The 13,131-nt window shown below is 39.1% G+C and overlaps 1 protein-coding gene across 1 annotated transcript in view; it reads left to right on the forward strand.

Annotated features, from left to right (window-relative positions):
• Positions 1–13,131, forward strand: part of FREM2 (FRAS1 related extracellular matrix 2) — a 176,462-nt gene that overhangs the window by 91,138 nt on the left and 72,193 nt on the right. Inside the window, exons 5-6 of the mRNA XM_044777268.2 lie at positions 9,830–9,955; positions 11,074–11,325. Of these exons, the coding sequence (XP_044633203.2) occupies positions 9,830–9,955; positions 11,074–11,325 (378 nt within the window). The remainder of the gene's footprint in view (positions 1–9,829; positions 9,956–11,073; positions 11,326–13,131) is intronic.

Raw genomic sequence — 13,131 nt, forward strand, 5'->3', positions numbered from 1 at the left:
GTACTGATAATGACAATAGCTAAATTCATCGAGCACTTATTATGTGCCAGACAATGTACTTAATTCATTATGTACATTCTTTCAGTCACTCTCTTTTACCTCACTACCTTGTAGCCATATATACCCTTGTAAGCATTATGCTTGATGTTTATAGGACACTCTCAATTTCACATGTGACAAACATGTGAAACATTTTAGAACATTGGTTCTCAAATTTTATGAGAAAAAAACTTATTAACATAAATGCTACACAGACACAACCATACATATACATCCATTCATCTTGGATTCTCACATGTTCATAATTTTACTCTTATACTCTCTATCCATTTATATTTTTTAAATTGCATAGTTATGATTTAGATAAAGATTTTAAATGACTATACATTTTATTCAACACATGATTATCTACATCCACTGCAAAAATAATGCATACACTTAGGTGCGTATTTATTTATCCTGAGACAATACTCTGTGCTCATATACATGCTCTGTAATACTTCTCATGCCTCCTGATGGTTGAGACCCTCTAGTTGGGAACCATTACTCTTTAATGGGTAGAGTTGACTCTTCTCTAATGAGTGGATCCAGTCGTCATGTTTTCCTGCATCATCTGTGCAGGGGTGCAGCCTGCCTCGAAGGGCAGACACCAATGAGAGCTGGCGCAAGTGCACCCTAGTCCTCATGCCTGACTGCCCTGGGGTGGCTATGAATAGAATGGAGCTAAATTTCCTGAATGGCAATAGCCATGCTGATTCTTACCTGCCCCTGCCAATCAAGGAGGGGCCACCCAGGCACAGTTGGACTGTCAGATGGCCTTCAGAAGCCCACATTTTTATCTAGAACAGACATATTTTTTTTTTGCATGAAAATGGAGGACTGAAAAGGGACTTTTCCTACTACTCAACAAAATGCTGTGGGAGCACAAAGGAGGGGATAGACCATCCTGCCATGATTATGGATATCAATAACTTCCTAGACAAATAGGTCTCGTCACTTATTGAATAAATCAATAAATTCCATTTCCTCGTAAATAGAAGACCGAGAATAAGAATAGAGTAATAGAATAAGAAGAGAACAGACGCTGAGCAGAGATGTGAACCTCTCTTTGTAATACTTGCGTAATACCTCCCAAGCCTCCGGATGTTTGTGGCTCCCAGGTGCACACCCAGGGAAAATCTGCTATTTGTTGTCATGATTTTACCTCATTCCTTTGTTTTTCTCTATCCCTTTGCTATCCTCCCTTGTTTCAGTTTGATTCGTGATCTCCTTCCTTTGCATATACACATAGAAAGTTCCAGCTGGGAGAGGTTTTAAAGTGCATGAAATGTTTAACTCATTTTCTGGATGAAGAACCTGAGAAATAGAGCCATCCTTTAGTCTCTGCCAAAATCAACCACTTGGAAGCTGTTTTGTTTGGTTTTCTTTACTACTGGCAGAGATAGGTGAGATTACACGCCATCTGAGAGGATGGGCACTCCTCTGCGAAATTCTACTGAGTGGTAACAATTGTCTTCCGTTAAAAGATCCTCTGCAGCTTGGCTGGACTGCAGTCCAAAGCAGATAGCGGATTTCCGTGAGACAAGGAGGTCTTCGAGGAAATTTCAGGCCACTACTATTCCTCCTGCATTTTTTTCTAACGCAACCCTAAGAAGTCAAAAAGGATTATTCCACAGGCCAAGAGTAAGATAGTCATCATGATCCCAGTCTCTACCATGTTGAGTACCCACCGTGAGCCAAACATTGCATTAGGAAACTTACAACCTTATCTCATTTAAACCTTATGTTCACCACTCTGTGATTTATTTATCAATTTCCAAATGAGATCTCTGAGGCTCAAAGAATTTATTTCTGCAAAGTCTCCCAGCTGATAAGTGCCAGAGTCAAATCATGATTAAACTTTGCCACAGCAACACTGTTTCACCTATTTACAAACAAGAACAACAAAGTAGTTCCTTCTCTTCTCATTCTATTATCCTTTCTCTTCATCTATCAAGCCTCAATGTATTAGTATAGGTGAATAAAACCCAGTGATCTAGGAAGGTAATCAAGACCACTTCATCCCTTGCATGATGTATCTATATGTTCAACAAATGATTCTTGAGCATCTGCTATCTGCCAGGAAGTCTGCTAAGAGCTAGGAATATGGGAGCTAGAGTGAAGAAGGCACACTAAGCCTGAAGGCTCATATCATTAGGTGATTACATTCCACTAAATTGTTATAATTAACAACACAGAATGCTATGTGCTCAGATAAGGGAGCAATCAGCACCCATAGGAGGGGTATCTAACCTGGGACAAAGATCCTTAACTTCCTATATATTAGGTTCCCTAACAGTCAGAAATTACACTGTCTCTCCTCACTCTTAGAAGCATATCAATATTAATTAATATTAAACATTTTCATTTCTGTTAAGAGGAAAATATGTGAGAGCTAAAACTTCTTATTTTATATAGAGATCTCATTCTTTTTTTACTCCATGTAATTTCTAACCAGAGTGAATTGAGTTTTATGTACTTTATTAGGAGAAGACAACCTCAAATATAGATATTTGAGCACAGCTACCTAGCATAGATATCTAAAGCCTGTATTTTATGCAATTATTTAGTTTTCATACTTGAAGTGTCTGCAGACTTCTGAGTGAAATGGGCTCATTCTGATATCTTTATAATACCAAAATATAGCCATGAACTAGTGGATTAAATATTTGATTCACTTTGGATTTTGGGTGGGACCAGATTAGGTTAATATTATATAATATATAGTGGAGAATAAACACGCTATTCTAGAGGAAGGTAGAACTTATATCTCAAGAACTCTAATCTTATTGGATACAAAGAAAAGGCAGACTTTTGTGTGTTGAGTGAACGAAACCCATTTCACGAGGTAGAATTCAGATGACATAAACTGACTATTATATGAAATAGCTGACTATTATATAAAATCCAAACATTAATTATTGTTTTAAAAATTTTGCACCACAGGCAATGTTGACATAGGGAAATCACTGGCTAGCTCATATTATGAGATGTGTGTGCCAAAACTGAAGGTGTAGAATTAATGAATTGATAGTCAGATGCAGCTGATGACACCAAAATGATAAAGAAAGCATAAAGGGCTTCAACTTCAGTGAATGTCAAAGCTTTTTTCTTTTTGGACTCTATTGCTATGAAGCACAGGTCATCATCTTAAGAGAAACAAAAAATTCTAAACACTTGTTAAAAGTACACCCACATCTGGAGCCAGCCTGGTGGTGTAGTAGTTAAGTTCATGCTCTCCACTTCGGTGGCCTGGGGTTCATGGGTTCAGATCCAGGGTGCGGACCTACACAGTGCCCATCAAGCCATGCTGTGGTGGCGTCCCACATATAAAATAGAGGAAGATTGGCATAGATGTTAGCTTAGCAACAATCTTCCTCAAGCAAAAATAGGGGAAGATTAGCAATGGATGTTGGCTCAGGGCCAATCTTCCTCACCAAAAAAAAACCAAACATGAGAGTACAACCACATCTGCACATTTCTGGCACCAAAAGGTGGAGAAGGAAAAAGGTGGTGCAAAATAAAATTATTTTAGTGATGCAAAATTTTTTGAAAATTTCTACGTTAACAAAAGAAAGACATTTAATGGTAGAAACAAAGATTACCCAAAGATTAACTCTAACCAGCATGTTTGCATAGTGCTACAGAATAATATTTGAACCTCATAGTATCCTGATGTGAACTTGTAACACTGATTATCATAACCAGAGGAACATGAGAGAGCTGTTCAGACACATCACTGACGGACTCCACATTCAGTACTACTTGTTGGACAGTCCAAGGGCACTGCGGTAGCCTGAAGATGGACCGGAATATTTTCCAAGTTATTTTTGAATGTGTCAAACTTTTTAAAGATGATGAACACTTTGTGCCTTCATCCATACACTGCATCTTCTTTCCCTTCTTTGTTTTATTATAGCGAAGATTTTTAGAAGATATTTTGTTCTATTATGTTTTTAGCATAGTCTGTTTTATTTTTTTAATCTGTTCAGTACAATTGCGAAAAGAACAGCATGATCACTCTCTTTCCACTGTAACTACAACTACTTTATTTCTGAGAAGTCATTTTTTGTCTGTTAGAGCAGAGTCAAAACCTAAAAATAAAAACTGCAGTTACCAAAGTCCTCTTTACAATATAGTCACATTGACTAATAAAGAACGCACTCACTTTATTCAGCTTTATCTTTCAAAATAAAGAGTAATGAAACTAGTCTGAAAATATGAAAGTAGCACATATTCATTGTCAAAAAGTCAGAGAGATTCAAAGAAAGAAAAGTCACTTGCAGTCCTGCCACGTGGAAATAACCACCATTAATATTTGAGAGGATGCCCCTGCTATCATTTTTTTCTGTCTGTATTTACTTAGCAGAGGGTTTGCTGTTTCTGTAACATCACCCTTGCTTTGTCTCTCAATGAATGCCTTCCGGAGATGGCTGGAGTTGCAACCTAATGTGCTAATGGGATTTGACATGTTATATACTTTTATATCATACAGGTATTGTTTTCATAGACATATTATTGTGTATGTTATGTACTTTTAATGCTTTATTAAAATATATATGATACATGTTATATACTTTACATAATACTTTTATAATTTTATATGTATAAATATATATATAATTCCTATGAACACACTGGATCTTTAAAGGAATTCTCAAAATATTTGTTCGTAGCTTCCTTTCCTCTGCTTCTGCTGAACCTGCCATCTGTCCGTTTTGGCAGTACTTTGTATCTCTCTTTCATCATCTCGGTTTAGCCTTTTGTTTTTCTCTGGTGTGTGTGATGCTCCTGCCGCCCTGAGGGTTCTTTTAGGAGTAGAGCATGGTGGTTATGAGCGTGGCTCTGACACAGACCGCTTGGTTCACATAGGAGAATCACCACCTACCAGCCTAACCTTTGGCCAGTGACCTAACCTCTGTGTACCTCATGTCCTCAGAGGCAAAATGACAGTCATAACAGCGCTTACCTGAAAGAGCTGTTGCAAGGATAAAACTAGCCAATACATGTAAAGTGTTTAGAATAGGGCTTAGCAAATAGTAAGAACCCCCCATATTGTATTAGCTAAAACTTTTTAAGGATAAACAAGAATGCCACTTTTCAGGATTTTACACTTAAAGAACTATGCTTACTTGAGTCAGTCTTCATATAAGCTTCTATTGCATACATAAAGTGAAGTTGAAAAATCATGTTAACTGGAAAGCCTGCCAGGGAGTCTTTCTTGATACCCTTTTCTAGCTTCTCCCACAGACCACACATTGCTGCCAGAAGTTAGGTCAACAGCAGACCTAAACTTGCTGCTGGGCTTGTTTACTCTCTGTCAGACCAAGTGTAGGAGTGGATTCCAGAGTGAGGGTCAAGCTCTGGACACCCAGCTTTCTTCTGTATTCATAGTTTAACCCTACTGGCACTGGTGAGAAGTTCTGGCTTGTTTAATCAAAACTACGTGGGCCATAGGACGTAGGAGGATCCAAAACTTAGGTACTCAAGGTATTAAATTAAAATCTCATGCATGGGACTTTTATGAATAACTTATTTGAGAAAAAATTGGCCAGTATAGATTAGCAGTATAGAATAAATATTATGTATGATCAACTCTTAGTCAGTTTCAGATACTATAACAAAATACCATAGATTGGGTGGCGTAAGCAACAGTTGTTTATTTCTTACAGTTCTGGAGGTTGGAAGTCTAAGATCAAGGTGCCAGAGATTCAGGGGTTGGTGAGAGCCCTCTTCATGGTTGTAGTCATCTGCCTTCTTGCTGCATGCTCTCACGGCCTGTCTTTGGTGCATGTGTGCATAAGCATGGACAGAGAGAAAGATCTCTCTCTTCCTCTTACAAGTATACAAATCCCATAATGAGGGCCCATCGTTATAACCTCATCTAAACCTAATTACCTCCCAAAGGCCCCACCTTCAAATATCACATTGAGGGTTAGGGCTTCAATGTTTAAATTTTGAGGGACAGAAACATTCAGTCCACATCAAACTTTAATAAGTAAAATTTTCTGTAATATTTCTTACTAATGTCGTGGAGTAAATGATCCGAGGACTGCCAAAACCTAGGATACCAGAGTTAATTTCCGTAAGTTAATGAAAAGACACTCATTGAAACTCATTGAATACTTGAATATTTCATGGCACTTTGTGTATTGCTTTGTACTGAAGTGTTATGATTATTTCTATGTTGAAATTTTATGTTTGGTAAAATCCTACTTCATGATAGTAGGAGTAATTTTTGCCCTTACTAACACTCATCTTAAAAATAAATAAGATATTTCTCCAGATGCTACTTTGTTCCCATTTAAGGCAAAACTTCTTGAAGAAAATGTCTATGTTTATTGTCTTCCAGTTTCTCTTCTCCCATTCCATCAGGCTTTTGTCCTCCCCACTGCACTGAAACAGTGCTGGTGAAGATTACCAGTGACTTACTTCCCTTTGCCAAATTTGATGACAGGCTCTTGGTTCTCAACTGACTTGACTTGTCAGTGGCATTTGAAACAACTGATCCCTCTCTTTTTCTTGGAACACTTTTTGTACTCGGCCTCCAGTACCCACACGCCCTTGATTGTCCTCCTGATGGGGACCCCTTCTCAGCCTCCTTTTCTCAGTCTTCCTTATCTCCCTGACCTCTAAATGCCCCAGGGTTAGTTCCTGGATCCATTGTCTTCTTTATCTATAATCCCTCCCTAAGTGATTTTATTCTGACTCATGGCTACACATACCATCAACATGCCAGGAACTCCGTGTTTATATTTCCAATCTGGACCTCGCCACTGAAACCCAGGATTGTATGCCCAACTGGCTAATTTGACATCTCAGTTTGGATATGTAAAAGATGCCTCAATTTTAATATGTCCAAAATGGAACTCCTGATTTCCACCCCTAAATCTGATTCTCCTACAGTCTTCCCTACCTCTATAAACAGCAATTTCATCCTTCTAGTTGGTCAAGACAACAAAACTTGGAATCATCCTTGATTCTTTTGTTCTCTCACATACCATATCTGATCCATCGGAAAACTCTTTTGGCTCTTCCTTTATATGTCCTACACACAGCCATATTTTGCCACCACCACTGCCACCACCTGATCCAATCTTCCATGATCTCTTCCCTGGATGGTTGCAAAGCCTCCTAACCAGGCCCTTTGCTTCAGCTTTTGCCCCCCAGCGTCGATTTATCTCACAGCAGCCAAAAATGATGTTCCTAAAATATGTGAGATTACAGCATCCCCATGTTCAAAGCCTTCGCATAGTCATATTGAGAGACAGGATATATAAACAGACAGCGGACAGACCACATATTGAAATACAATTCTGACCCACAACCTACAGCAAGTGGGAAGCTAAACCACAACCTCTGTAGCAGTCGGTCCAAAATAGTCAGGACTTGATCGATAATTGACAGCTTCCGTAATTTTTGTCCCTGCTTCCAATTTAAGACTAACCGGAGAAAACCAAATATCTTCCTCTAATCAGTCACATAGGATGCTCCGCTTCTAGTTAGCCTGCCTACAGATTCCCAGTGCCAACAGCCTCCAATCGGGGCACAGCTGGAGCCTTCCCTTTAGTCCACTCTAAAGCTTCCCCACTCCTCTGCCTACCTTTGAATCTCAGCCAGAACTCAGTTGACAGTGGCTGACTCCCGAGCTAGAGCAAACTCTGAGTAAATAGCTTTCACTTGTTTTCATCTGACTGGGGGTCTTTGTTTGTTTCCATATCTTGCTCTAAGTAAAAACCAAAGTCCTTCCAATGGTTCTGAAAGTTCCACGTGATCTGCCCACCGCCCATCCCATCACCACTTCTCTGGCCCTATGTCCTGCTCTCTCCTCCTTGTCCAATTTACTCAAACCACATTGGCCCCCTGGCCATTCCTTGTACACACCTGGTGCAACTTGGTCTGAGGCCCTTTTCACTTGTTCATCCCTTGGCCTAGAATTCTCTTCGCTAAGTTATTTGCATAGGGCATCTCGTTACCACCTTGCAATCTTGGCTCAAATGTGACTCCATCAGAGATACTTTCCTGTATAAAGCAGACCTGTCACGGCACAAACCCCGCCCCAGCCCTCCCTGTCCCCTCTCAGCACACTCTATTTTCTTCATACCATTTGTCGCCTCCTGACATACTATATATTTCCTTTTATTTTTGCTTATTTTCTTCCTCCTCTTCACCCCCAACTAGAATAAAAACTCCGTGAGATCAGGGATTATTTTTGCTTCCATATCCTCTGTTCCCAGTACAGTGTCTGGCAAGTAGAAGTCACCCAATCGATGTTTTATAAATGAATAATTAGCTATAAAATCTTATATCCACAGATCTTTCTCTTTAAGGTGCCAATTTAAAAATTAGTGTATTAGAGTCCCAGGAGAAAACAAATGACACACTCAAAATGAGTAGTTTAAAAAGAATTTAATAACATGACTGTTTACCAAGGTGAGAGCAAGGACTGGAAATCTGCCAGGTGTCGGAAAGCCCCCAAGGCTGTAAGCGTGGGCGCCATTACCACCTCTAGGCCTGAGGGGGGAGAGAAGAAGTTAGAGGAACCCAGAGAGTGAGCTAGGACCATGGCAGGCACTGTGACTTTTATTTGGGGGTTGCAGCCAGCTGTGGAGCTATAAGGGGAGCCAGGGGAAAGAATGCCAACCTCTCTCTGCTCTTGCCCTCCAAGCTCCGGCCTGTTCTCTCCTTTGGCTGACCCACTGGAAGCCAGAACACAAGGGAAACCTCTGATGTGGGTTCATATTGGCCAGGTCCTGGGGCACCAGGAAGGATGGAAAAGGGTGGAACGTGGATCTCAAGGGCCTGTATCGGCTATTCCAGTGACCTTTTATGATCATCAAAAGCAGTGTGGCTTGCTTTTTAAAAATAACCATGAAGTGTTTTCTGTGTGTATGTGAGAATTTCAGTGAAACAGACTCTCAGTGAAATACCAAAGTATCTGTTTGGAGGTTATCATGTCAAACTGTTGAACTAAATGTTTTACAGAACTAAACGTACTTTTACAATGAACTGTATCTTTAAACAATTTAATTATGCCATTTGTATTATTTAGTGGACCTTTCAATTACCTTAAAAATGAATCATTGAGACTTAAAATATTATATAAATATAATGTATACGGTGTGTTATTGTTATCCTCTGGGGGGGGAGAAAACCACAGACATGGTCCTTACAGCTAGTAAATAGATTTATAAATTCTAAAAGAATTGCTGCTTAAAAAAACCCCACAAAACCAAGTGTTGAACAATGCATTTTTTGTTGAACAAAAGCATTATTATATTTTTGATCATTAATCATTCAAAAGGAACAGATTTGGGGTAAAAAGAACAAGAGAGTAAACGTTAGAACATCTGAGTTTTAATCCTGACTCCATCAGTAAGATTCCTTGGCAAATAAATTCAACTCTGTGAGCCTGAGTTTGCTCATCTGTAAGGAGTGGGGACGGGAGCCTTCTGAGGTCTAAAATTCGGCCACTCCATTGGAAGGTGTTAATCTATGCCCAGAGAACAAAGTCGGACTTAAAGGAAGTGTGTCAGCAGGACTTATGAATTGAGAAAAAAGCAATTACTGGAGATAAAAGCAATGCTGGATTTTATTTCTAGGTTAAGAATTCACTGGTCCAGAGCCTGCACACTTTATACCTGCTTCTCCCCTCTCTTTCCTTCTTCTCATTGTGAAGGACGGGGAAAAAAAATCAATCATTAAGGCAATTTTAATTTGCATAGGATTATTTCAGCGATAAGAAGCTCAGACAAAAATAATAGTGGCTGTGATTGTGTTTTTCCCTTAGAATCAACTGTATTTATTCCCCAGTCTGAATACGCCATTGAAGAAGATGTTGGTGAACTGTTCATTCCCATTAGGAGAAGTGGAGACGCCAGCCAGGAGCTGATGGTGATCTGTTACACGCAGCAAGGTAGCTCGATTTGTGAAGGAACTGAAATGTCCCCCCAAACATAGAAATAAACCTCTTTAACATGTTGGAGCCGTAACATTATGCCATGAAGGGTATGCTTTATCGTTATAATTTTTATAAAGAAAAAAAAGTATTTATCCAGAATCTTCCTTCACTATTACACCTTTGAGGACTCCTCTAAGTGGGCCTGCAAGGAATGCTGCTGCTTATCAAGAATTTTTCTGATTTACTTGGTTACTTATTCTAATACTCAAGTCCTTTTGGATTGCAAGAAATTGAAGCTCCCCTCCCCCACCAAACCTGCTCAAGTAGAAGGAAATTATTGTTAAAAAACAAAAATAGAGGCAAAGAAATGCATACCCAAGGAAAAGAAACTAGTTTCAAACTAGTTTGAAACTCGTTTCAACCAAATTTCACAATATTTGTTTTGCTCATGGGTAAGCATCCTCTGAAAGGTGATATTATGTAATACAAAGTCAAAATTAATATATAACGTTCATTAATATAGGAAACATCTTTCTAGGATACAGGTAGATTTTCTAAGAATGCAAAAGAAAAAGTCATATATGCTGTTGATATCTGAGCAGACATTTGTTAAAATTTCCATTAATGTATGTGAGTTGAAAGGTGATAGAGAATTGTGATTGAAATTGCAGACTTCAGGATCAGCCTTGGGGTCTGGGTCCCAGAGAAAGTGCTTTAACCTCTGTAAACCTCAGTTACCAAATGTGTAAAACCCACTAGAGTGGCTGAGAGGATTCATGAGGCAATGCTTTTTGCATTTTTGCATGCTTTTTGCATGCAAAATTGGCTCTTTGCTTGCACACAGTAAGCATTTGAACAATAGGAGTTATTATTTTGTAATATTCTGTTGTTCTAAAGACCACTGGCAGGAGGGAGAGGAGAAAACACTTAAAAAGTCATATTCGTTGTATGTTTGAGACCATTATGAAGCTGACTCATGATGCTGGAACAGGATGTAGGTGCTATTGCAATTCCCAAGGGTGTTCACATATACCAATTGACCATTAAAATGCTGCATAGGAAAATAACTGTTGCTGGAAATATCCTTGTAACATGTTCTACAGAAACACCTTTTGGATTCTCTCTGCCTCCAGGAACAGCAAGCGGAACTGTGCCCACATCCGTGCTGTCCTATTCTGATTACATATCCAGACCTGAGGACCACACCAGCGTTGTTCGCTTCGACAAAGACGAGCGGGAGAAAATGTGCCGCATTGTCATTATTGATGACTCCTTGTATGAAGAGGAGGAAACATTCCATGTCCGTCTGAGCATGCCCATGGGCGGGAGAATTGGATCAGAGTTCCCAGAGGCTCGGGTTACAATCGTTCCTGACAAAGACGATGGTAAGTACTAATTTACCTGAAAATTATTCCTCCTACCAGGCAGCTCAACATCACGCACAACCTTCTAGACAGAAAAACAAGAATGTAAAAGAATTATAGCTTGCACATTTATTGTATGCTTGATTTTACGGTGTGAGTAATTTCAAAGTTGACTGCATCAATCAATTTCGTGTTCTTAATTTAATGGTTTTAAGGGCAAAAGTCGTATCTACGTGTGTTTTTTCCTCTGTACAGTTTCTTTTACAATATCATTTACCATTAGGTAATTAAACTTTTAAAATTTCCTGGTGAAGAATTGAAGCAATTTTGCTAAACTTAATTTCCTTTTTGTTTGTTTCACTTTGCTTTGAAAAGTTTATATTTTGTAACTTTAATCTCAGAGTTTCAACTCATTTAACAAAGAAATGCATCAAAGTTGTTAAATGAATAACCAGAAAGGTAATAAGTATATGGGAACCGAAGTCCAGTGGGCAGATCTCTGCTCCAGAAAGGGGAAGGTTTCTGTTAGATTACCCTTCCTGAGGGAAGGTAAATTACCATCAGATAATCCTTCTTTCTGAAAGGAAAAAAGGAGCAAAAGGGTCTTAATCTTCCTGGCTCAATAAACAGTTTGTGCTATCTGGGGAGAAAAGAGAGAACAAGAGGAAGGATTGAGAGGAATCTTGGGAGGGAAGTGAGAGCAGTAAGCGGAGAGAGAGGACTCCAGGACTTGCATATTTTTCTTTCCCTCTTGATCTTTCCTCATGGTAGATGAAAGCGGACAAAACTGGGTGGGTGAATCTTTTGGTTCGGAAAGAAGTGGGAGGAGAGTCGAAAGACTCTCATCCGAACTATCTGAAAACTCAAGAAGTTGAGACTAACCTACCCAGGAGGGCCTGTGATAGCTAAAAAGGTAGTGACGTGTCTTGTGAGCTCATCCTCTGTGTGGAGCACAGCACTGGGTCCTTTGTACATCCTCCTCCTAACAATCCTGTGAAATAGATAATAAAGTCCATTTTTTCCTGAAAAGGTTTAAAAACATTGGTGAAGAAAATTAGGAAGGATTTTATCAAGAGGGATTTGAAGAAAGTCTTGATTCTACCTTAAACTTAGATAATCCCCTGCTGCTTTGGATTCTTAGTTTGATAAACAATCCTATTCTGTATTTAAATAAAGTACGGAATTTTTATTTTAAATCCAGTTGATCTTAGAGAGGAAGCGAGTATTTTGGATGTCAGCCAAAACAGAATTAATAGTCCACACTAAATACCTATCTGCTATCTAGATGTCTATTTCTATTATGATAGATAGAAAGACAAAGATAGATTTAATTTAAAAATAGAAAATATAATTAACGATTACTTTAGTTCAGTTTGTTTTGTTGGCAAAAAAACTTTCCCATACAGATTATGGGACACACATGAGAAAATATAAAGGTACAGAAAGAAACCATTATTAGATACCAGGCATTTTCACATGTACGTTGCTAAATCTTTTCAACAGCGAAGGATGACGTCATTATTCCTCTTTCACATATGACAAGACTCGGAGAGGCCAGAGATTGACTTGAGTTTGCAAAGCTAGCACACAGCCAAGTCAGTATCCATGCCCCAAATACGTGACCTTTCCGTGCTGTCATTGCCTCTAAAATCCATCCCTAGTGGTGACAAGGTTGTGGAACCATTGTTATAGTATCTACTATCACATAATATTTGTGAAATACTTTATTATTATCAGTGTTTCCTTTAAGCTTTCCCATTCCCTGGTATAGACAGCACAGGTGGTATTATGAGTGGGGTAGCTGGAGCTCAGGGGTCTGTTTGCCCC

This window comes from Equus asinus, chromosome 11 (genome assembly GCF_041296235.1).
Source record: "Equus asinus isolate D_3611 breed Donkey chromosome 11, EquAss-T2T_v2, whole genome shotgun sequence".
NCBI lineage: Eukaryota > Metazoa > Chordata > Mammalia > Perissodactyla > Equidae > Equus > Equus asinus.